Source organism: Rhodamnia argentea, chromosome 6, assembly GCF_020921035.1.
Source record: "Rhodamnia argentea isolate NSW1041297 chromosome 6, ASM2092103v1, whole genome shotgun sequence".
Taxonomy (NCBI): Eukaryota; Viridiplantae; Streptophyta; class Magnoliopsida; order Myrtales; family Myrtaceae; genus Rhodamnia; species Rhodamnia argentea.
The window spans coordinates 7,274,896-7,301,240 of NC_063155.1; the positions used below are offsets into that span (position 1 = coordinate 7,274,896).

Consider the following 26,345-nt stretch of genomic DNA (forward strand, 5'->3'; position numbering starts at 1 on the left):
GACAAAATCCCAAAATTTATTATCTTATCCTAATCAATCATATCCTAACTAGAAATTCGGATGATCAAATGCAACATTAAGGACATAGAGTTCATGAGTACTTTAAAATGTTCTCAAGGATATTATGGGTAATTCAGAAGTGGCTATTTTGTGGCGCCTGCAGATTTCAACTATACACTTGTACTTGAGAGGATTCTTGTAATTAATAAGTGGAGATGGCAAATAGATCTACATTTAGATTAGATTAAAGGTGTTCAAGTATATGTAAGGATTCCACCCGTTTCCTCTACGGTTTCTAGCCGCCGGTAGCATTTCCTTAGGGAGACTCTCTCTCTCTCTCTCTCTCTCTCTCTCTCTCTCTCTCTCTCTCTCTCTCTCTTTTCCTATTTCTCTACCTCGCTACCATCCCATCTTCAAGATTTCTATTCATTTTCGGTCAAATTCGAGCGTCGGACTTTTAAGGATCTTCTGTGAAGAGTTTCTAGACTTCGTTTTCTTTACTTGGATTGGCTTTTTTTCTTCCCTCCAGCTCTATTTTGAGAGTTTTTTTTTTTTTTTTTGTGAATAAATTTCCACAGGTGATCTTGAGTGAACGTGAAGCCCGGTTCGATCACCATCGAGGAAGATGTTCGTAACGTGACGTCACTCCATAAGAAATAAAGTTTTTGTTCTGACACACCAAATGTCGGTCAAGTTAGTTAAAGGAAGCTGAAGTGTTGCACTCTCTGTGAGACACTTGGTGCGTTAGAACGTAGGCCGATGATTGTTCTTAGGCACAGTATGACGAATTATATCCTCATAATTGATCATACTATATTCAATTTACCTCGAGCATCCAATTCCTCGAGCAAGACATAAAAATCAGTTCAATACAAATTTTTCTCATCTCTCACTTCTCTCGAACGCTAAAATAGAATCGAATTGGACGAAGACTAAGTGAAATTGCGAATGGACATAAGAAGTGAACCTCCACAATTTTCTCTCTCTTTTTTTTTTTTGGTACAAAAAAATATCCCATTAATTAATCAAGATAATAGTCGAGAGAGTTACATAGAATGCTTTTAAGCTCCCAAATAACTACAAAAAAATCGAAAAGCAAATAATAAAGAATATTCTACAGTTAGAAGTACACTCTCATCCTCCGAGAATAGATCTGCTACCATAAAATTTCGGCCACGGATCACCAAAGTCAGTGATGAGCACATTTCAGCCGCGGATCACCAAAGTAAGTGACGAGCACAAATCAAGAACTCCCACAACAATTATAATGGCTTGCGGTTTGCGTTTAGGTTCGACGTCTCCACGACCATCGTCAAGCAGTAACGCTAACATCAATATGTTAAAACAACACATATCGGATACCTATAATGAACTCCCCGATCCGTATCTAGATCTAGATCTGGAGAGTAAATTCCTTGGATCTAGATCTAAATCTAAATTGGGAAATGAGGGTGTCTTAATCTCGGAAAGTTTGTGGAGCCACGTCACGAACATCCTCATCGGTGGCTGACTGGACGAATGGCCAAGCTGGTCTCTACATTAACCCAAGATCAGCTGCAAAAAATTATTCATACTCACAAACTCCCAAAACATAATGGGAATGAAAAGAAAAGACAACCCTAGCAAAGAAAACTAATGGCGATTCGGAGGCTTCGGCTTGACGTTCTTCTTCCGAAGGTGACGATCTCCTGTACGAGCATGAACCAAAAACTAGCTTCCAAGCCAAAACCCAACCAAGAAGAATGAACGAGAAGACGAAGGAGATGGCGAGAAACGGACGGAGAAGAAACGGGTGGCGGGAATCCTAAAGTGGGGGAGGGGGACAGAGAGGGAGAGAGAGCCCCCAGAACATGCAGGCGGCGGCACCACAATCTTCTCTACACACTTTCGACGAATTGACAGATTATCAAACTTAAGAATGCGTTAACGACGTGAAATCGAGAAACGATCACTGCAATTTGCACATGCTGAGGGCGCGCGAGATTAGACGAAGAAAATGAAAATTGAAAAGAGCCATTAATGATGTTGGCATTTTCTAGTTATGCATGTACTTATGTTACGTATATTAGTGTTATTACCTCTCTTTGGATTCGAATTTTTTAAGATTACCATAATTTGGATATAGAAGTAATATACATTTCTAAACAAAAGTAAAACTAAAAATCGGATAAAATTGAAAATTCTATTAGTGTGAGATTGATTTGATTTTGAAAATGGAATTTGGTGCAGTGCACTTGGTTTGACTTTGCAAGTGGGCTTTTGGGCTCTAAATGTCCTTGTGCGAATGCAAATAGTGTTTGTCAATCTTTTTTAGAGAGTTTCTTGGAGATGCATTGCATGTCCAAAGTACTCATAGACTCTTAACACAATGCAAGTCCCACCTAGCTTGGGCTTTAAGCATACTTGGAATGTTAATTCATTTTTTCCTTCCAACTTTACTCTCGCTAAAATTTCGAATTTCACTTTTACCAGCACCATTTTCATCTCGCGTGACGTCGCCGGCGCGAAATTTGGCGTGCCGAAGGCTTGAGCCATTTGTTGTCCTTTATAAGTGTAGTTTTTTTCCGGATACCACGTAACTAAAGGTGCTTCCCAACACAATTTTGAATTACACTTCACCAAATACAATTTATATTTCGAAATAACCAAATGTAGCCTAAAACAAAACACAATTTACCCTAGAGGCTTTCCTAAAAACAAAACCAAATGTAGCCTAAAACCTTTTGGCCAAATGCCAAGGTATTTAGCAACCTTTTTGGGAAGAGCTATTTAGAGATGCATTGCATGTCCAAAGTCCTCCAAAGCCTTTAGCCCAAGACAAATCCTACCTAATGTTGGGCTTTGAGCATTTCCGGATTATTAATGCATTTTTTCTGCCCACTTTGTTCTCCCGAAACTTTTCAGAGTCTAATTTCACCCTCACCATTATCATTGTTTGGGCCTTGCGTGGCACCTTAGCGAGCATTGCTGGCGAGGCTTCGCCAGTGGTCGCCTGAGTTCATGCGATCTCAAACGGTAGATGCTGATGCTAGCTTTGGTTTGCCGACATCCGGCATTCACAAGTAAAATTTCCTTTTAATTAATTAATTTATTTATTTTAAACAAATATCTAAAATCCTTTACAAGTTTTTTTTTTCCAAACCACATTTAAACTAAAGTTGATTCCCCAAGAACTTTTCAACTGCAACTTATCAGACACTATTTGCATTTAAAAGAAAAACTCTTTAATCTAAAGTTTTTGCACATGAATTATCCAAAAGTTTAAATTTATCTGCATATCGTTAAATTTAATAATATTGAAAATTGAGGGACATTTTTCAAAATTATGTTTTGGATTTAAAGTAAAATGATTTTCTTTTTAACCGTTCAACATCAAGATACTTTAGAAGCATCACTTTATTGTTGTGCGTTTGGAAGAGCATTTGGAAAAATTACGCGAAGGACTTTGGATTAAAAGGTTTCAACATTATGCAAATAGTAAGTGTAATTGAAAAAAATGTTTGATTTAAATGTTGTTTGAAAAAAAATACACTTACAAAGGGCTTTTTATATAATTTTTTAAACAAAAAACTAAAACTCGGCGACCAACTCCGCTTCGATGAAGAGCTCGGGTGACACGGTCGGATTAGGTGGCTGCGACCCAACTCAAGCACCGGGCCACTGCGACCGGGGGTGAGCATGATCCGAATTAGTCCAGTTCCCTCCGTAATCGAGAACCAGACCGGTAGTACCGGGTTCTCAATTTTCGAAATCGTGGATCGGATCGGACCCTACCGATGGTCCGGTCCGATTCCCGAGTGGTCCAATAGAACCGGTAATTACAGTAGTTCATCACTTCGACAATTTTGTGTGAAGCATAATTAGACCATCAGTATTCTGTTGATGAGCAAAGTAGAGAATAAAAATCTAAAGATGAGCAATTGCACCTGGGTTCTGAATACAGTTCGGATTTGCATTGCAAAAGCATTTCACCATCCAGCATTTTCAAGTGTTTGATGAGCAACTGAGTGAGTGACTGAGGTGCAAGTGCAGATGCAGATGAATGACAGTCACCTTGACTACGCTTAATGCAGAGATTGACGGCAATCGTTAATTTGGGGGATTAGGCTTAGGTCATGATTCAAAAGGGAATATTAAGTTGTGTATTGAAAAATAAAAACATCATCAATATCAACATCAACATCACTTTTACCCCAAACTAATTGGGTTCGGCAGTCGATAAACCCAAAAATAAATAAAATGACAGCAAGGCCGATTGAAGGAAAAGAAATAAATATATATAAATATATAGGAAAAAAGGACTAAAAAGGACACTCTGTAACATAGGAATTCTGTCTCTCCACAATGCTAATAGCTTTCCTTCACTCCGTCCCGAGACAAACCGTACGCCAATCTATTTCCCACTTCATTAAATCTTGTTTTACTACTTTTCCTCAAATAAGTTTCGGCGGACCTTTATCTCTTCATGTCATGCTATTGATAACAAATTTCTGTTTTTACCGGAGCATCTAGGGATTATCGAAGAATATGCTCAAACCATCTCAATCTATGTTCTCTCATCTTTTCTGTTACCGGTACTACTCCAACTTTTTCGTTGAATATCTTCATTTATTATCTTATCCATCCTTGTATGACCACACATCCACTTTAACATCGTCATTTCCGCTACTCCCATTTTATGCTCATGTTGCCTCTGTGCTGGCCAACATTCAGCTCCATATAGCATTACATGCCTTACTTCTGTTCTATAAAATTTTCCTTTTAACCCAAGAGTGATTTTGCAATAATACAAAAACCCTAATGCACTGTGTCATTTCATCCAACCTACTCTGATTCTATAGCTTATATCCTCATCCATCTCTCCTTTTGCAGTAAATTTACAAATTTAAAAATTTGTCGGTCCGGATGGGTGATCCAACGATTCAGTTCCCCACTAAAATTGGGAATTGGACTACCCAGACACCGGTTTCACCTTGAGGAACCGGGGATCAGACCGGTAACCTCCCGAACCAAGCCAAACCCGTCGATTCGATTCGAGTTCCCGTCCGATTGGTCCATCTTGCTCAACCCTAATTGCATCCCTAGGCAAGGTCAAATCTAATCACTAGGGAGCCAAATCTAGCATCGGTGGCCTTTGCTTGAAGTTGCGTGACCTCATGGGGAAGGTTGTGCGACCTCAAGTGAGGACCATTGCTGACAGATTTGGTTTGTTAGCGATCAGATCAGAAGTCGCCGCAGACACCAAGCGTTGCTGGTCTTGGTGAGGAGAAAATGCTAATTTGGAATGCGATGGCAAAGTTGAAAGTAAAAAAAATCATTAGTAAGGTTCACTTCGACCCAAAAAAAAAAAAAAATAGCAAGGTTCACACTCTGTTATGGAAGCACCAATTACAAAAACTACGAGACAGGTTAGGGAGCCATTGTCAAGTAGCATTATTTTTCTAAGAGTTGATCCTACAAAGAATGGTAGCCACAAATGCAATTCACCCGACTGCAAAAGTCGATACTTTATACAACTGACCACCTTCCCTTGTCTTCTCTCCCATAAACATATAAGAAAATAATCGAGAGACCAAAGCAAGTAGACAGAGAAAGGAAAGGGTTGGAGGACATATCTGTGGATACTCCACAAAGGTTTCGGATTTCAATGGCTGCGCTAAGATCTGCCTGTTGCGGACTACCAATGAACAAGCTTCGTTGCAGCCACTGTATATTCTACTCTTTCTTTTTCTCGTCATCCTAGACATCAATAAGCAAATCGAGTGAGCATTGTCGTCAAGTGTCGGGTCAACTCGTGACAATGAGCTAATGCAGCTATTCCTCATGAATTACTTAGCAAGTGAAACCTAGCCCTGCATCTGCAACAGATTGGCAGGGCCTGCACCCAACTCACCAGCTATGGTCGAGTAGATATCTAAACCAGGTAGCTAGCTCATGGAAAATCTTATTGACGCAAGAAAAACCGCACTAAACTAAATATGAGAAAAATATGCTACGCCACTTCATCTGAATGCATCCGGTCATGTAAGAACGTGCAAGTGAACTGAATTTGCGGTAAGTGAAAGGGCTAAAGAGGCTATCCTCACCGAACTATCAATGATTTTGTCAAAATCATCATCAAAGCCTGCATCTCCATCATCTGAAAGAAGAGAGTATGTATTAGTATGACTAACAGTATGTCCAACTGCACAACCATAAAAACACTGCAGAAAGCTGGATGAGGCTCGTCGAATCATAAACATCAATCAAGTAGACGTAGTCAAAGCACCAATAGAGACTGATCAACTTTCACGGAATGTACACCAATAACAGCAGAAAATTTATTTAGTCATAATACCTGGTCCCTCATCATCATCTCCAAGATCTCCCAAAAGGAAGACATCCAAGTCTTGCTCTGTTGAGGTGGAAGTCTTGCCTAGCTTACTCGGATTATTTGGTTCCTTTGTCTCTGCTTCAGTTGCTACTCCTGCATTTGGAGGTTCTTTAACTTCTTCTGATGCTTTTTGTCTAACATCCTCCATGTATTGCCTCTCATAGCTGACAACAACCGAGAGTAAGGAGGTTCATGAAGTGCACAAAAGACAGAGCAGTCAACAGGTATGATCAGTGACAACCAAAATCGCACGAAATTTAGCAATCAAACATATGACATAGAAATTTCCTTTTACTCTGTTCACCAGGCTGATAGGATGTCTCCATCTTGGGATGAAGTATTCATTATGCTAACAAATTCTAGTTGCTGAGTACACTGCAAACACTACAATCCTTCACAAGTACCATTGCACTAGATGCGGCTCATTTAGGAAGTAAGGCAGTGTCTCAATCTTCACTAAATAAGGCTCCAGGCAGGATGAAGAAAGTCTCAAGAGAGATGAACTAAACTTGGCTCCACAATCTTTGAGTTAGCATTAATGAGAAATTGATCGATACTGCCATGCAGAAAGATTTTTCTACAATGTGTTTTTTTGAAGTGATAACAGGCTGAGTCTAAAATATCAAAGTGAAAACCTCAGGCTCAAATCAAATCAAGTAACAATAGAAACCTTAGAAAGAGCTCTTGCTCATTCTAATACGACATCCCATAGTAGGAAAATAGAAATAATTAAGAATGATGATTCATTTCCACTACCGTGAACGGTACTAAAGATCATAAAATTTTATTATTAGGCTTCCAAGGTACACAAGTCAAGATTGTCAAATGTTACCAAACTAGACATTAGAACTCATCTCAAAAGAAGGAGAAGAAGGGAATCTTATATAGAGGTTCCATAATAGTAAGGATGCATACGGCGCAACATGGCTATTGACTAGTATGAAATATATTCTCCAAAACTTCCGTTCTTTCATAATCCGTGGGCACAACTCATATCTCAAAGTCGAGATTTCCTGCAACAGGTCAATGGCAACCAAATATTAGAAGTTGATAGCATTCCCACGATTCATTTATCTCAGAAAACAAGATCATGATTGATGTACAAAGAAAAAGTAAAGAGTTCAGCTGAAATAAGATATATAAAGATCTCTTCCTAAAAATAGAGTTAGATGATCAGACTTGTACTACTCGACAGGGAATTTCATCCCTTAGACTGAGATAAATCTCGTCATGAACCTCAGAAATGTTGAGGATGGGGCCAAGCGCAACTCAACCATAAAGTTTACACAACCTTGAAGTGTGTAGGAAAGTCGTCTGAGCATCATTGCACCATAAGTATTAGGTAACTGACTTTTAGCCTTCAAAACACTTATGTAGGTGCATAAGTCTTTATGTTTAACATGATTAATCAATTACAAGCGTAAGTGCAGCCAACCTTCCTCAAAGAAGACCCTCTATACAACTGCAATTATATAGCCTTGAAAGCAAAAGTAATGTTTACCCTAAAGCAAATGCAACGATTTACACCCTTTCTCTCCTTATCTATCTCTCCCCTTTAGGCATATTGAGGATTTGCTGATGGAGCCAAGGTTAAGTACCTTTACAGATGAAAGAACAAGCTTGGCATGCTTTTCTTGAAACTCCGTAAGGTCCTGCCTTACATTTGAGACTGTAGGAACGTCTGACATCTCAGAATCATCTGCAAAAAGTTAGGAAACATCAGCTACCGGAAAATGCAAATTGTAAAAAATAAGCACAAGATTGCATCGATTCTGTTGTTATGCCAAACCAACACAAAATTACCAGCCCGCATGCCTGATACCAACTATAAAAACATTCCACTGAAACTAAGCAACCAACAAAGGACTCCCTACGAACCCCAGAAATTGTCACAGCATAACCTCAGTGGAAGCACGCAACCAATGGAAAACTTCCCTTGGAAGCTCAGAAGCACCCACGGCGTGACCTCAATGACTACTCTATGAAGAAAAAAGTAGACAGGCAAAAACAATAGTCATACACGAGCTTCAACTAAGGAGTCGATCAGCATTACACGCATCGGCCGTGCACAAGAACTCGAAATATGGCAAATGCGAGTAACACAGATCAAAGTGATTTCACTAGAGGATTGAAGCAAGTATGATCTTTAGGTTTCTGCGCATTCAATTATCGATTGAGTTCTGCAATAGAACGTGACCACGCAAAGATTCAGCCGAAACTCATTTGGTTTCGACTCGACAGACAGAAGTACGCCATTTCTAAAGTAATAACGGTCACCAATCGTCGGACAGCTTCTTACCTACCAAATGTCTACCAGAACGTCAACCAATCTAAATATACCCTAATGAAGCACCTGGCAGGGGAAAATCCCGGAAGGTGGTGACGTTGATTTCCTTGACGAACTCTCTCAATTCATCAGTGACTCCGAGCTTCTCCGGATCCAACGCCACCTCCACCTCCTCCTCCTCCTTCCGCGCCCCCGTGGCAGACCCCGTCCCGGCGAGCGCGCCGGAGCCCTCGGCCAGCGACTTGAGCCGATCGGCTCGCTTGATGGCCTCGAGCTTGATCTGGTCGGCTCGCTTCGACGCCTCGGCGGCGATCTCCCTGGACCTCTTCGCCGTCTCGGACACGATGTCGGAGAGCCTCGAGGAGCCGATGGTGAGCTCCTGGGATCGCTTCGCGGCTTCCTTGGTCAGCTCCTGAGACCGTTTGGCGGCCTCCTCCGCGAAGCTCCGAGCTCGGCTCCACAAATCCATTTGGCTCGAGCTCAATCGCTCTGCTCCTCGTCTTCGTCTTCGTCTTCGTCTTCGTCGTTCTTCCTGATTTGTTAGCCTGAATTTTTTTTATGATTAATTGGGCCTCCGGCCTAATTATTCGGGTCGGACTCTTTCCATGTTGATGAAAGCAAGCCCCACATCGAGTCACCCGAGACATTGACTTATATTATGATTTTATTTTTATTTTTTGGCGTCGAAAACTTATATTATGATTGATTCACAAAAAATAAACGATTTCAATATTTTTTTTAAAATTTAATTGGTTATGTTATTTAAAAAAAATGAATTAGTGAAATTTTTTTCATTGTTCACAAAAATCTTTAGGCATAAATTATTATCAACGATGAAATTTCTTTTCATTGGCTAATTATTTTGAATTATATAAATGATTTTTTTTAGAAAAAAAAATCTTTATTGAATTGCCCATTTTTCGTAAAATCAATGGAACTTAATCTAACATCGAATTCATCTAAATTTTTCTGCTTGTGCAATTTGGTCCTCTAATTTTTTCCCGATTTGCATCGAGTTCGGGGCTCTTAAAGGGCATAAATAAAATGCTGGAAATGACTTTTTTTTTTTCCTCGAAAGAAAGATATTCATTTCATATTAGAGAGATATACATCACTTCAAAATAAAAATGAAAATCCCACAAAGCAAGTAAATTTGAAAAGTGAATTAACTTAGTCCGGTCTGCAAAAACCGGCTTATTCTTCAAGGACAGGTTGATCATTGTATCCAAGTATAACGCGCAATCAATCATCGAATCTCGCATCATTATCGGTAATGAGCGCACAGCGAGAAATCTCTCTCCAGTAGCTACAGCTTTGTCAAAAGGCGGTGCATGTCTAGGTTCGACATCTGCTGGAAATGATTTGGAAATAAGCAGAAAGTACAAGCCTTCTTCTTCTTCAGGAGTTTGGACCGTCTTTTCCTCTTCAGATGAGCTCCTTTTATCGTCCATGGATGATTGGCTCCATCTATCAGTCAACGCCCTTGGGCCTTGGTAACCCCGTTCCCGCCAAAGAATTTGGCTGTAATAACTTGTTCCCCTATTTATCCTCGAAGCCAATTTGATTTTAGCCAAACTTTGTGATCCGGCATCGACACTTCTACTGACATCAACTTGGCTATCAGTCGATGGCCAGAACTGTTCATGTCTTGTCTACTTAATTCTATTCGCTCCTCACAGTCGATGCTGATGCTTGACTACCGATATTTTCAGTCAATCTCAACTCACACGTGCCGGTCAACTTACCATTGACTCCTTCCCTGTAGGTATACCTTGAATGAGAGGCTTTTATCGTGCTTAAATAGCTTCAGAAGAATGTGTTGCCTTATGCTTAGAAGAAGGAAGAATGGCAATAGGAACAACATGGTTGGTGATAGGCACCAACGTCACCCCAAAACAGATGAGAAGATACACAAATTGGAATAACGTAAACATTGGGATGGTTTGGATGGTACGAATTTGACAAATGAAGCATGAACTCCTTCCAGAAGGAAAGGTAAGATCAGGACAACATAATAATTGTTAAAAAGTCAAGCCCAAAAACTTAAATTGATAAGCGGAGGGAGACCACATGAATATAGAGAGTATATAGGACTCATTATCAAGGGATGTGAGACAGCATAACGACTTTAACACCCCCTCTCACATGCAAGCTGGATTACGAGCGACACGTGGAATTTGACTAATGGGAAGTGGACGCACATTCACGAAAAGGACAACACTAGCTCTAATACCATGTTAAAAAGTTCAATCCAAAAGCTTAAATCGATAGGTATAGCATATGTGACCTATTGTTGATGTGGGACTACACAACAACTTCAACAATAATTACCTGCAAAAGCGTAAATAGTAAAAGCATGATATTTGGAGTATTATAGGGTGATAGATCATATATTCTTAGTGCAAATTATATATTTTCCACTATCATACATCACAACTTACCTTTACTCAAAAGTAGAGTTAACTCGCAAGCAACCTCCGGCTCACCGCATCAAATAAATTCATAAAGTATGAGCAACTAATAAGGTGCGCAATTTACTTGTAGTGTCGACCGGATGTGATGAAGAGAACCAAAATCCTTTCCCAGAACTGATTCTCCAGTAGACTATTGATAGCCCTATAGGTGAAGTAACCCCGAAGAACTGTTGTAGGTACTGGTTTAACGACAGCTATGGACTTACTGATATTCCCATCATGCTTTGCTCATTGACTCTTACGGGCAAGTGGGCATCGATGTACTTCTTGGGGTCAAATTCAGCGTTTCCATTTCCTCCGTCATCCGCTTTCAAAACCGCCTCCTTCAGATCTTGCAATTCCTTAACCGTGGAAGTGAACTCCAAAAGATATCCACCATGCTCAATGCCAACTATAAGCTATGCATATTTTTGACTTACGGTCGGAGTCTTGTCCATTTCAATGAACACTTCTTACATCTTTCCATAAATCTTGAAATTGGCTGCTCGTTGCTTCATGCATCCCTTTGCACTCTGAACCATCCTCTTTCGAATCATCTGTAGAGCTCCTTTTAACCATAGTTGAGGGGGAAAAAAATGATGCTTGCGCTACCACCGAATATGGAACTTTCTTAACATTCCTTCCGAACCTGCCTATTGAGAAAGGTTAGACTCTTAGCATGCATAGGAGACTACGGGAGTAATCCATCGGAAGGAGCAAGTCCGAGCAATCCACATAGCAACATCAGAAATCCAATGCGACAGTGCTTAGCAAAACATTCGCCTAGAATCCTAGTTTAAAGGAAATGGGCATGATCCAAGCAAAAAGATGTCGTATTTACCGTCCTAAATCCTTGCAATGTTCTTTTGTAGTGGTGTTCCTTTAATTTCGCGTGCTTTGGCTTAGTTTGTGATTAATTCAAATGTTTTGTAATTTGGTTGTTTCTACTTCTCCATGGCACGTCTTAAACCACTGTCTTACCTAGAGCTTTTGTTTCTTACACGCACCCGACAGAATATTGTTTCGATGATTTGGGACGAAAATGCAAGGCACAGAAAGCTGCACATGCAATTTGAAGAAGTTTGCATGTTTTGTTTACAAAATGAATCGGAAACATGCTTTCGCTAAGTTGAACGGGGGCATTCTCGCAAGGGTGTTTCCGCTCAGGCACCAATGGAGGAGGTGGAGATGAGATTTCCATATAAGTGACAAGTCTATAAGATCTAAGGGGTGAATGATAACCATTCTGTTTCAAAAATAAATTTCTGGCTAGAAATAGTTTTTTTTCTATTTCTGTTTCTGAATAAGTTTTTGAGCAAAAAAATGTGTTTGATAACGACATAAAATTTCTACTTCTGAAAAATGTGTCGGCCGGTTGTCGGCGGGGGGCGGCTGTGGTGACCGGTGGTGCCGACGACCGGCGACGGCCGGCGGGTGGTGGTCGGCGGCGACGGGTGTTTGAGAAAAAGTGAGATTTCTATTTCTGTTTCTCGGAAAAGTAGAAAATTTTTGTTTCTCATTTCTTCTTCAAATCTATTTCTGAAACAATTTTTTGTTTCAGAAATAGAAAAATAGAATTATGTTACCAAACAAGTTTCTGTTCCGGAAATAGGTTTTGAACAGAAATTTTGTTTCTGAATGGATTTCATGCACCCCCCAAATTTATCAATAAGATTTAAATAGCAAGTAAAATTTCCTTTTAGTATTGCTAATTGAGTCCTCAAACTTTTCACGTTTTGTCAATTTTGATCAGAAATTACCGACGTAAATAATTTTTAATAATATTTGAATATTTGTTTAGAAATTTTCATTTGTTTTTCTTTTCTTCTTTTCTTCTGTTTTCCTTCTTTACTTTTTTTTTTTTTAATTTTCATTGTTCACTTTTTCCCTCCACTGGCCATTGTTGGGCTTCATCGATAGCCGGTGGGGGTCGCCGAGACTCGGCGAGGGCAGGCCTTCACCAAATCGGACGAAGGCGAGGGTTTCTCTCGCCAGGCCGGACGATATTCAACATATTGAGGTACGCTATATTTACGTATCGAAATGGAAAGAGGCTGCCCTTGTGGCTGCTCTTTTTTTTTTTTGGTTTAATCTCCAACCTCCCAACTGTCCCTTTTATCGTGGATGCATCTATACAATATGTCTCAAAGATAAATAATTACCTATCCAACCATCCTTGCATTTAAAATTCCACCATGATAATTCCCTAATATGTTTATACTAGTGGCGGCAACTGAAGAAGCTTTGCGAGTTATGGAGGAGGGGCATGCCTGAGAGGGTCATCTCCGACCGGTGCAAGCATTGGTGGTTGTCGGGAACTGAAACTGGTCCTCCATCTGACCTTGAAGAGAACGGGAAACGCGTGACATGTCCTTGATTATTCGGAGTGTCTCTCGGTCGTGTCTAGTTCTCGGTGCCGTTCTGTTACCAATCTCCCGTCGCATCACTCGGGGCAGATTGTCGGAGGTTCGGCTCGGTTTGGTTATGCGTGACGGGGCGACATAGTCACCACGGGGAAGGTAGCGCCTCTGGAGATGGGGCCGGATCGCGAGTGCCCAAGCGAAGCGTCCTTAAACTCTAGTAAGCGCCTGGCCCCAAGGCCACAGTATCCGCCCCCGTTCTATCAACGAAATTTGATAATGTTAGGGGAAGACAACAACTATAACTTGTTTGACAACAAGGATATCGAGAGCAGATTCGTCACGGGGACGTGCAAATTCAAGCGGGGTCAAACCATGTCCTTTCACATGGCAGCTATTATTTATCCTGCTCGTACGCGATTCGAGCTAAGGTTCCGTTCGTTTTACGGGAAATTTGGCACTTCTGAAAGTTACATTCCAAGAAGTCATTTTTTTCAGGAAAATGATAAGGGATAATGTATTCCATGAAAATCGGTTTCGGAGAAAATAATTGCCAGCGAAAACGTTTTCGGGTATTTAAATATCTTTTGATGAGGTAAAGATAGTGAATAAGAAAATGAATTTATTATGCGAGAAGCGAAACTCGTTTTTCCTCATTTAACTTTTTTTTTTATTTGAGTACACGAACAATGCTTTCCATCAATAGAGTAGTTTTCGGACATCAAAACCCTAAAAAATCCAAAAGAATTTCCGTCCAACAATATATATTTCGAAGCTACAATCAGCAGTGTCATTTTCGCAAAGCTGGGATTGGACCAAACCGTTCATTGATGGATTGGGCCGAATAACCGAACCAGTGGGTCTGGGTTCGGGTCGTCATAGCTCGACCCGTATAGCAGGCCCGCCCACCCGCTCAAAAATCGGGTATAATCCGATGCATGCGCGCGCATTGATGATCTTGAGTAGAAGAGCCATTTCGTGCCCCACGCACGTGCGATGACATTGAAGATCATCATCGACCCGGTCCTTCGATTGTACGAACCAATGATTCGACGAAAACGATGTTTACCTCGACGTCGAACCTGCTCGATTGAAAATTTTCTTTCCCGGCCAATTAAATAATCATTCTTCCGTTCGGTCGTCGGCTTTCTTCGATCCCCGAATCGGGAGGACCGGCGTTGATCTGGACGTTCGCCCAGCATTTGGATGAAGAAGTCTAGTTTTCAGTAAAGTGAATCCCGAGTCCATAAAACAATTCTCCGATTTCCCGAGTCAAAACCTAAACAGATGACCCCGAAATGCGAAGGTGGTTTGCAATTACCGACGCGGAGAATCGAATCGAATCGAGAACGTGTTCAGATCACGCCGGTAACCTTTTCTTGGTCCCTCGATGAATCCCCATTTGGTTCGCGCCGATGGTCATGAAATCGAGCATCGCTTGACCGGATCGCTAGCCCGAAGACCTCGACCTCGGGTCACATCCTATCCTAGGCCCGCGCCTACTCCACGATGCTAGCAGCTCCCATAAGAGAAACATCGGCGAAGCACCATTTCGTACTCCGAACCGGCCTTTTTATCGCTTTGTTTGGCCAATATCTAATACCGTACAAAATACACCGGCATATCATTCTCCGTGAGCTTCCTGACTCAATTTGAAAGGCAATTTTAAATCCAGAGACAATAAATGGTTTGAAAAATAGTATCTTAAAAATGATCGCTTATATCTCTTACAAAAATATATTAAACCAAAAAAATTTCACGGCCTGGCAAAAATATTTGGCTTTTCATTTACTAATTATTTCAAATGATACAAACGATCATTTTTGGGAGAATATTTGGCTTTTCATTGACTAATTATTTTAAACAATATAAATAGTCTTTGGAAAATCATTTATTTTTTGCGAAACAAACGGAGGCCGACCACACGCCAATTTGATCAACAGCTGCTGATGTTTGCTATACATAAAGGTATAGTTTGGTTCGAAACAGTTCATGTGAAGAATCCCAAAAATGTTCGTGGTGGGGGGCCTCGCGAAAAGTCAAGACAACCCCCGGATCATGGCCGAAATTACAACTCCGATTGCTAAGACATTAAAGCTGTGTGAGCCCCCGTTTGATTCGGCATCGTGAATCGGCTTTGGGATTCTAAAGTCACTTGACCAATTGCAAACAGCGTTTGATTTGTTTTTTACTCAATTTTAAGAGAATGCATTTATATCTCCAAAGGCCTCTAAAGGACCTTAGCCGAAAGTATAGGTCCAGAGGTACTTTGAAATATTACATTTTCGAAATGCTAATAGGCTTTTTCTTCTTCCAATTTAACCCTAGTTATTCTTTCATAATTACGGAAATGATATTGGAAACGCTAATTCTGGCGAAGGTCTCAATATTCGGCGGACCACCGACGTGTGGCCGGCGAGCCGCCTCTAGCCTCACTTAAGGACACTCGACCTCGGGCGAGGCATGGGTCGCACGAACCCGGGCGACGACCGCTTGGGGTTGTGCTACCCGGGCGACTTTCGGCCTCGTTCGCGTCACCCAAGCGATGGCCACTTGGGTCGCGCGACCTCAAGCGAGGCTGGCAGCGGCTTGCCAATCCTTCACCGGTTTTGAGTTTTTTTTTTCTTTTAAATAAAATAAAAGGGCCTTGCAAAGTGCAATTTTTTTTTTTCAAATATCATTTTAACCAAAGTTGTTTCTATTACCAAATACTACTTACATATCGAAAAACCCTTTTCGCCTAAAGACCTTTACATTTTCTCAGAGGTACTCTCTCAAAACCGAACCAAACGAGCCCAAAATATCGTTTGACATTATTTGAGAACAGATCATATATGTTCCTTAAATTCATATAATCTCCCTTTACTCATCGGCTTGATATTTTGAGTTGAATTTTTTAACGTGGCAATGGAGGTCGATTGACACGACGGAAAAAGAGAAAAATATGGAGATGTGACCACGAGATCTTAGCTAGGGTTTCGTCCCACCACTAACGTCAAATGGAAGAACTTAATCTTTGTTTAGAGGAATAACAATGATAACAAGATGGAAGGGAAGTGGGGGGGGAAAGGAAACGACAACGGAAATGCGTCGATTGCATGTGTTGTTGTCGTGGGGCTTGGAGGGACCAACCAACGTTGGAGACGCGGACACGGTCCAAATTGACGAGACTCGCTAGCTCTAGCTCGCGTCACATCGCTATCAATGTCCCGTGTCCGAATCGGCACGCACGATGTATCTATCACAAAACTAGTTTTCAATCACGAACAATTTCAAATCGGTTCTTTTCATTTCGCAAAAAATCGAATTCGGCATCCTTGATCTGAATTTACCCTCCGCTGAAAATGCACGTGTTCGCACAAGTGAATTTTGTCCATGTCAGATTCGCCTCACCAGCGGCAGCTAGACTGGCACGTGTGCGTTTTGACGGGATATTAGACAGAATTCTAACGGAGGGTAAATTTGGATCAGGGAAATCAACACATGTATTATTTAAGAGATGAAAAAAATAATTAGTTTTGAGTAACTGTGTCGTCCAATATCGGTTTGTAAAGAGGAGAAGACATGAACTTGTGGGGGGGACCAAAAGGCCCCAAACAGTAATCAATTCCAAAAGCTCACAACTAGTCCTGTCGAACCGCCTCCTCCGACGAAATTTAAACGGCATTTCCCTGCACTAATGGACCGTCGCATTAGTTAAATTATATACTAAACTATTTTTTTATAGTCTACCTAATTTGAGGACCACAGCCACGTGGACATTCTCATGATCGGTAGTACCTAATGTCGTAAAATAAAAAAAGAGATCGCAAGCTTCGAGATTTTATGCTCCGAACATATAATATGGGGTCGAACTTTGCAATACCTCCTTTTTTTTGTGTCAAATATTAGTACAATATATAAGATATGGTAATTTCAGGTGGGCATGCAAAATGTTTAGATCGCACGACACTATCGTTATGCCCGTGTGGTCCCGACATCACAAAATGAAATTCGAACGTGGATCGCTTCCCTTTTTCCTTTTTGTGAGTTGGATCACGAATCACTGATCGTCAGTGCGACAAGGGACCAAGCATTTGGTTAAAGAGGAGAAAGGGAAATTGCATCGGAAAGTACACTGATGTTTGAGAATTCATTCCATCGAAAATTTAGGGATCAGATTAAGCAAATTTGGCAGAAGATAATTCGTAGCATTGATTTAGGGACGGTGGGCAGCGTAGTACATGAGGATGCCAAGGTTCAGCGGGTGCAATAATGGCTCTGAAGACTAATCGTAGAAGTCCACTCCATCTACGGACCGGCGCATGGCCGTGTAGGGTGGGCTGTGCGTGTACCTGCGCGAGTGCTTCGGTTATTTTTGCCTTCCTTTGGAGGGCTAGGAGATGAAATTGGGGACGGGGCCCGAGAATAGGGTTAGAGCGATTTCGGGATCGGTTCAAATTTCAGATTGGAACTTGGAATCTACTGGTAAAAATTGACTTTTCGATACTCTTGGATCTTACCTGTCATGGGTTCCATGATCGATTCTAGGGTCTATCCAAGTTCTACATGTATTCTTAATTGATCGGCCGTAGTGAATCATCATCTCTAATGACCACCATTTCTTATTACAAGCCATCGACCCATAAATCATATTTAGGTGCACAAAGAATATGAAACGTTAACAAAGTAAAAGTCTCAGTTATGGATGTCACTAGAAATGAAAGCTCATACTGGTAGTTTCAGATTGTATAGTCAAAATCAGAAGACATGGAATATTGCAAGATCGGGCGAAGGCATTGAACAAAAGAAAAAATACGAAGACTTGGTTCCGCGTTCTGGAACTTGAAACCTACCTATTATAAATTCGGAATTGGTTTCCCATTTTTTTGGGATTTGGAGCCTACCATATATAGATTTACCACTCACCCCTAGGTTGGGTGGGGCCCAACTTGAATGGCGTCTCCTAGCCAACCGACTGGGTCCATCTGGCCGGAGCCCATTGCTTGGTGGCCTAGGACAAAGCCCCTACACAGAGAGGGGACAAGTTGATATCTTTTGCGATCTGTAAAGATGGTGAAAGGTGCCTGGCTTGGAGGAGAAAGAGAGAGAGAGACCCATTGGAGAAGAAGGCAGGGATACCCTGCAAAACTCCATCTACATTTGGAAATAGCCAGGGATACCCATCCAATCCAGGTATACACGCAGATTTAGAGATAGAGAGAGAGAGAGATGTCGACGGAGTAGCAGAAGCGACGTCGTTTCCGTTGGTTTGGGTCAGGTCCTTCCCACGATCGATCGCACTGTCCCGTGTGCATGCCCTTGCCAGTGCATGTCGGGTTCGGGATGGTAGTGACCCACCTTCCAGAAACCACAGAAAAAAGGAAAAAGAAGAAGAAGAAGAAAGGGTTACAGACAGATCTACTCGTACTTAACCTACGCCGCTCTCGAACGGCAACATCGGATGGTCGAGAGACGGTGGGGATTACTGACTTTGGTTTCCCACTAGCTACGGACGACCATCCTTACGCGTCCGTTGTGGGGACGTTCCCTGTTGCTGCTAATCCACGAGGAAACGGAGGACATCAATTGGACATATTGACGGGATTCGGATTTAGGCTACCTATTAGCCATATCTCCCAGACAAAGGTATTGGACGGCAAGAAAGAACAGTGGTAGGTGCGGCCGCAAAGGCTTATGATGCAATGGCCGGTTTGTCCGGATGTTGGGGGATGCTGGTTGTGCGGAGGTCTGTTCGGCGTGATTGACGATCGGATCGAACAGGTGAAATCGACACTGAGATGGCCACAAGCGCGCACTATTTCGTGATGCACGATAATGCCCCAAGGGAAGGAACGGAGGGTCCTCATTGGTTCCCTTGTCAGAGCGTGTTTGGACGAGATATCGAGCATGGATTGGCTCTTGAGTGGGGTTTGGACTTTGGGACAACGTCCATCGACACCCACCCATCTGCGCACACTCGGTGGTCGGTGCACCGACGAGTCGAGCACGTGTCGATCTCGAGTTAGCGCGCACACGTCGAGTGCATCCTATGTCAGACGAATGATATTTCCTAAAGATCAAGGATTTTAGAAGAACGATCTTTCGAACGTGATATCGGAGCACGGATCACAAGCGTACCAGTTTGACGTACTTTCCTTCTCTCTCTCGATTTTGTCTTAGTGAAGTTTTCGGAGAGGAAAAAAAGAAGAAGAAAAAAAAAAACGCTCATCCCAAGTATTCGATATCGGAGAATGGTGTTTGGCATTCCTTTTGGCATTTATGTTGTTGGTCTTTTTCACTCGATGAACAAGGATGTTTGGCTCGAGTGATCGGTCGCATTGATTGTTAGGTACACATAATTTATGAGGCCGAAACATCGGCCGAGCACGACTTAACATAGAAGAAAACTTGCTACATGATGTAGATAGCCACCCTAAGATCCTTAATGGTGGGTGTACTGTCGCCGATGAGCGTAATGAAAGGTAATAAACCCTAATCAAAGCGTGTCCAACCGATCGACTTCATACGGCACCGAGAAAATTGGTACAAGTCATTTCTTTGTCTACCAATGTTAGTACTAGGAATCATGTCGTTTGTATTAATGTTGATTCATATCAACTGTTGTCCGGTTGGATCTGGCCATTTTTGTCTAATGGGGCATACCATAGCGATTAGCTGTTAATGGTTCACAAATCTTTTTGATTTGAGCGGTCCAAGTGAAATAGATAACCATTTGGCAAATACTTAGGGTTTGTTTTTTTTTTTTGCGAAAAATGAATGTTTTGAAAAACATTTTTTTTTTCTTAAAAGTGATCGCTCGTATCGCTTACAAAAAATAAATGATCGAAAAGTATTTCCACCATTCATGAAAATTTTTGGACATAGTTCGTTGTGGACAATGAAAATCAAACATTTTCATCCTACCGATTATTTCTAGCGGTATGGGCGATTTTTGGAAATTTTTTATCCAAGTTGTTTATTTTTTACGAGACAAATGGAGCCTTGAAAAATAGATCTTGTCTATATTGAGTTGTTCATTGTGGAGGTGAGATAGAGAGAAGAAAACGTGCGACGATATCTTCTGTAGGTACGCTTTTCTTGAAATGTTGTGAGGACATAGTTAAAAGTGGGAGATTTTACAAACAATCTTTGTATTGTTGCCGGAAAAAGTATTGAAAATGTCATAAACCTACTATATTGTACAAATTCAATTATAAACTTTTTAATTGGACGACTTTTGTCCTAAATTTATTATATTGGTACCAATTGAGTCCATCGGCTAAATTTGGGCTGAAATCGTTGATGCCGACACCCGGAGGTCTTATGTGGCACGACACGTGGACATTTTTAAAAATAATATTATGATTTTTTTCTTTTCTTTCCTATTATTTATTTTCTTCTTTTTTTTGCTAAGAGCCAACAAGGGCGCCGCCGGCCACAAGGGAGGGCCGGGACACCCTTGCCGGATTTCGGCAAGGGGCTACACGCCCTCACTTTAACCGATGAGGGCGTGACGGCCCTCGCCGGATCTATGTGAGGGCCGCGACACCTTTGTTATGGTTGGCAAGGGCAGCGATGCCCTTGGCTGATGTCAACAAGGGTCTCCAACTCACAGTAAAAAATAAATAAAGATAAAAAGAAAAGAATAAATAAATAAATAAATCGTATACTATTATTAAAATTTTAACACCGACGTTCACGCCGGTGATTTCTGGTCAAGATTGATGGATAGACTCAATAGGTACCAATGCAAAAATGTTTAGTACTAAATTGATCCAATTAAATGGTTTAGGATTGAATTGGTATTGACACCATAGGTTTATGATTTTTTCGATACTCTTCCCTATTATTCCTCTTATTCAATTCTGGTCATCATATTTTATTTCGTGACGGATTTGGTTCCTGAGCTAACCTCCGCTCATGATTTCAATTTTAGTCCATAATTTAATTTCCCATCTCGGTCTCAGAGTAAATTTTGCATTTCCATCCAAAATGTAGATAGAACTTGCTGACCTAGAGCCATAGACGAACACGGTGATGTTGGCATGTAAAAGTAACATAAGCATAATAACCTATGCATGGAGCCGTAAAGATTCGATCCGATCCGATTTGGCCAAATCACTAGAGAGAAATACTCAAGTGGTGACCGTTCAGGGAAACCACGAGTACGTCATCGATGTGTGCACTAATTATAAAACGTTGATGCTATGTGTTAATCTAAATCTTTCTGTCAATATTTTCATTTGCATGTGTACCTCCCGTGTGATTGATAGGTCCAAAACCGTATCTCTCGTGTGGCCATTGAGTCCGGACTTGTTGGTAATTGGCTACGATACTACTATACTAGGTAAATATCCTATGATCTTCGAGAGAGAGAGGGAGAGAATCAGTAAAATCTACATTTTCACTCAACTGGCTTTTATTTACACGTAATTAGAAGAGGGCATTTGTACCCGAACAATGCGTATAGAAAAATAAATTATCTATTTTAGAAAATAACAAAATATTGAACTATATTCTCAGTATCTAATAATATCTCTACCGAAACATTCTAACGGGAAAATCTCCAATCCTCGTAAATATACCTCATCAAGCAAGAAATCACATGTTTTCGGGTAAATATGTCCCGTCGCACCAATAACAGAAGTAAGACGCTAGATGAGTTCAGATGGATTTATCACGTGAACATATTAAGTGATAGGGCAAATTTCTTGGACCGTTTGTTGGATATAACTCACTTATTTAAATACATCGCACCTATATATATATTATAATCTAGTCATGTTCCTCGTTGAATATTCTTATTCAGTATAAACCAGATTCCGACCATTAAATAAAAAAAAGGTATAAACCAGAGATTTCTCAGTGAACACTGGTCTGTGCTGTGCAGTATTTGGTTGGTTGCAAACTGACGACTGACACGGCACAGTGTTGTACACCGCCCCCAAAAAAAAAAGAACCAGTTCCGACGGTTAGCCAATAGGAGGTCGATACGTGGCATCCCCTCCACCAGTCGTAACAGACAAACTTCCCCAGAGATCTCAGATGAAAACAGAACACTGGCCGACAAGGCGACAACGGGACATTTGTGGACAGCAGCATCGGGGGCTTCGGCACCGTCCACGTGTCCGGAGCGGACGGGCCAGATCCTCCCCCGCGGGGGTGGGGGCCTATAGTGGCACCTCGTCGACGATGTCAGGAAATCCCTATTTTCACCTCCCCCTAATGTTGCCCTCAGAAATAGCCCCTGCCCCTAGTGCATGCAAATCTGCCATTTATAGTGAACGCACATCGCCATCACAGATCTTCAACGGAAATATCTCCGATTGGACAATTTTTATTTTTATTTTTTTGTTTTTTTTTTTTTGGAAAGTATGCTCAAATTGCAACGCTATTTCTTAATTAAAAAAAAATGGAAAGGCAAAAAAAAAAAAAAGAAGATAAAAATGAGCAAACCCGACATGGGATGTGCTACGACCAAAAAAAAAAAAAAAAAAACTTGGGATGTGCTAACACGGGGGATTAGATTTTATGCAAGTCCAAAATTAGATTGGCATGCCGTACAATATTGTTACATTCGCATAGATTATCAGTCTTCGCTAGGAAATGCATAGCGAGGCACGTAACGGGAGGGTTTTCGGCGATTAAGGACAAAACAAGCATCGCGACATGTGGTATCCACATTTAAACTATCAAATACTGAGTTTTCGGTGCGCTCGACGCATCGTCGATTGTTGAGTTTGGCGAGACTCCATGGTAAGAACCACAAGACTCCATCCACTTAGCAAAATGTCTCCTCTTTTATCAGCGAAGAGCATCATATGCAAGTCGTGTCCATCTGCTCAATATCTCAAGCTCTTGGGTCGTGACCTTTTTCCTACGTGGTATCGAGTGTATGTCAAGATTTCAAATCCCTATACTCCAAATCATACTTGTTGTTCGTGATGGGTTCGAAAGTAGCTCGCACGGTAGGAGCCATGCCTATTTCACAATATAGGGCTGAGTCGACCCGCATCACCAAAAATGTGGCTATAATATGCCCTTATGCGCATGTAATCTCACTCCGTTTAATTACTTAATTTGATATTTTTTTATTCTATTTCTAACTCTCATATCTCTCTCTGACTTTTATTTTGCCTCTGTGCAGAGCGCGCGAGTCGAACCCCACACCTGCATTACTAGCCTCTCCGTTCTCTCATTCCCTTCATTAGTAGGGCTACATTCCTATCGACATAATTTAAGTTTTTGAGCCGATCTTTGTACGCCGGATGTAATAACCAGGCAATGCGTCCTCCTTCCCTCTAGACATCGTTCGTCGGAGAGCCGAACTCTACATAGACTTGACCGAGAAGTGATTAATGCTAATATTATCACCTAAAATTATGACCCAGGACCAATCTACCCTTTGCTAAGTCGGGAGAGGTCACGGTCATTACTCTCTCGGTATTCCTCGATTTCTTCAGGGTCAGGTAAGTAATTGCGGGGGTTGGGGGCGATCTTGGTCATTTCACATTCCTCCCATGGGAAAATAAACGAATAAAAGAAAAATAGAAACCTAAATGCGGACGGATATTTCTCGCTTCGGCTCGCAGCTGGTACAGCTCTCGCCATCTTCATCATCATTCTCGCTCTGCAAGAGAGAAAAAAAAAAAGATAGCGTGCGCACGCACAAACCCAGGCAATCGCTCGCACCCCACCAAATGTGATCCATTGCCGATCTCTCGAGCATCGCGCAGCGCCTCCGACGGATCCCGGGTCGTTCGTCTTCGAATCCGCCCCAGTCTCGGGTTCGAATAAGAGGAAGAGGAAGTTGGTTGCAGAAGAAGGAAGGAAGAGGAAGTGGGTTGAAGAAGATGCAAGATATTCACTCGATCGCGGGGGGGCGGATGTTCGGAGCCTCAGCCGCCGCTGCCGTCGGAGACCGGAGGCTGCGGCCGCACGGCGGGCATCACCACCAACACGGCCACCACCAGAACCACCAGGCGCTGAAGTGCCCCCGCTGCGACTCGCTCAACACCAAATTCTGCTACTACAACAACTACAACCTCTCCCAGCCCCGCCACTTTTGCAAGAGCTGCCGGAGGTACTGGACCAAGGGCGGCGTCCTCCGCAACGTCCCCGTCGGCGGCGGCTGCCGGAAGTCCAAGCGCTCCTCCAAGCCCAAGTCCTCGTCCGCACCCCCGGAGCCCCCGGCGGCGGATGAGGATCCCGCGAGGGAGCGGAAATCGAGCTCCCACTCCAGCAGCGAGAGCTCCAGCCTCACCGCGACGACCACCGCCGTCGCGACGGAAGCGGTTTCGGCGCCGTCTTCGGTGTCCGACCAGTCGAGCCTGCTGAACATCAACGACTACAAGTCGATGATCTCTCAGAGCATGAACGCAGACCCTAGCGACTCCGGCTACCAGCACCCGGCCGCGGAGGTTGGGCTGTTCACCGACATGGGAAGCTTCACGAGCCTGATCACTTCCTCGGGCGACGGTCCGTTGCCCTACGGGTTCAGCGTCGTGATGACCCAACAGAATCAGGACCAGGCCCAGCAGAACCAGTGGCACCGGATCGCCGCCGGCGCCAGCGCCGGCGCCGGCGCCGGCGACGAGATGAAGATGCAGGAGATGGGCGGCGCCGGTGGGTTCATAGACCAGAACGTGCTCTTGGATCTGCCCACGTCCACGTCGCAGGGGAACAGACCGGGAAGCAGCGGCGGCGGAGGAGGTTTCGGGCCGCTGGATTGGCAACCGAGCGGCGATCAGGGCCTGTTCGATCTCCCCAGCGCCGTCGATCACGCTTACTGGAGTCAGAGTCACTGGAGTACGGACGGAGACCAAGACCCACCAGGCCTGTATCTCCCCTAGAATCTCTCTCTCCCTCTCTCATTGCCTTAACATCCCCCCCCAAAAAAAAAAAAAAAAGGAGGACGACGAAAAGAAAAGGCCTTTTTAAAAAAATATAACAAATAAACGAAAAAACGTCATATCGAATTATATTTCCAGTCTTGACTTTTGTAAATTTTTGCTTGTGATTTTCTTGGTTTTCTTCCCCCCCCCCTTTTTTTTTCATGGGTTTGTTCTTGATGTTTCCTGTGCAGCTGCGAGCTAACGTTCCCTTGCCCATTTCTCTGGCTTGCATTTTCCTTTTTTTTTTTTTTATTTTCCCTGATTTTTTTTGGGGTTTTTTTTTTATTTATTTATGTAAGCGAAACTTAAATTATTGGTGGAGATATAGACGGGATTATAGAGTGGGTTTTTGCTGCGCTCGTGCCTCGTTTCGGTAACTCATTGAAACCAATTTGCATGCGCACTTGAGAGCGCGCCACGTGACCGCCGTTTCGACCAGCGCCGATGATGATAACGACGTCGATCGCTTGCGGGGGAGGAGGATCGTACGGACCAGATTTCGGGGGGCGGGGGCGTCGGTTGGGCGGGTGGGGCCCCTCGAGGCCGGTGGGGGGGGGGGCGGGCAAGTGACGCGGTTATGGCCTCCACGTGGCGATGGCGACGGGACTTTGGGGAGTGGAGGACGCGTGGGGCACCGTGAGTGGTCGGGTGGCGGAGTGGTCGGTTTGTCCCGACCCACGCTGCGCTCTCGCCCCACTGAAGCCCCCAACATTTTCAGTGCTGGGGACAGCAAATTTGCATGCGTTTTCATAAGCAAATTACATACGACATATGTTGCGAGACAAGAAGTACGAGAATCCGTTCTTTTTTTTTTTTTTCTTTGGATGATAAAGCTTATGATTTTTCTGCGCGATTAAATTCTTCGTGCTTCGTGAAAAAAATGTCTCGATACGCGAGGTGGCGGTCGTGGCGTGGCAACATCAGAGTGAGGGGGCGAGCGTTGTGGATTCGGGCTCGGATGTGATCTTTGTGACGATACCCCGGGTCATGATTCTC

General features: G+C 42.6%; 2 protein-coding genes across 4 annotated transcripts; one reads left to right on the top strand and one right to left on the bottom strand.

Moving 5' to 3' along the window:
* Window positions 1-5,414: 5,414 nt before the first annotated feature.
* Window positions 5,415-26,033, bottom strand: LOC115744781. Of its 3 annotated transcripts, XM_048280492.1 has the most exons (7): window positions 26,029-26,033; window positions 8,727-9,147; window positions 7,972-8,072; window positions 7,289-7,386; window positions 6,338-6,537; window positions 6,087-6,139; window positions 5,415-5,739 (listed from the first exon to the last, which is right to left on the bottom strand). In XM_048280492.1, the coding sequence occupies exons 2-7, from the start codon at window positions 9,127-9,129 to the stop codon at window positions 5,716-5,718; spliced, it is 879 nt and encodes a 292-aa protein (XP_048136449.1). In that variant the 5' UTR covers window positions 9,130-9,147; window positions 26,029-26,033; the 3' UTR covers window positions 5,415-5,715. The 3 variants fall into 3 exon arrangements, with proteins under 3 accessions (XP_048136449.1, XP_030535993.1, XP_048136450.1); XM_030680133.2 differs by lacking the exon at window positions 26,029-26,033 and having other exon boundaries at window positions 8,727-9,216; XM_048280493.1 differs by lacking the exons at window positions 6,087-6,139; window positions 26,029-26,033 and having other exon boundaries at window positions 8,727-9,216.
* On the top strand, window positions 24,060-25,391 carry LOC115745594 (dof zinc finger protein DOF5.4). The gene has a single exon (XM_030681161.2). It carries the CDS (start codon window positions 24,309-24,311, stop codon window positions 25,305-25,307), a length of 999 nt encoding a protein of 332 aa, XP_030537021.2. The 5' UTR covers window positions 24,060-24,308; the 3' UTR covers window positions 25,308-25,391.
* Window positions 26,034-26,345: the final 312 nt, after the last annotated feature.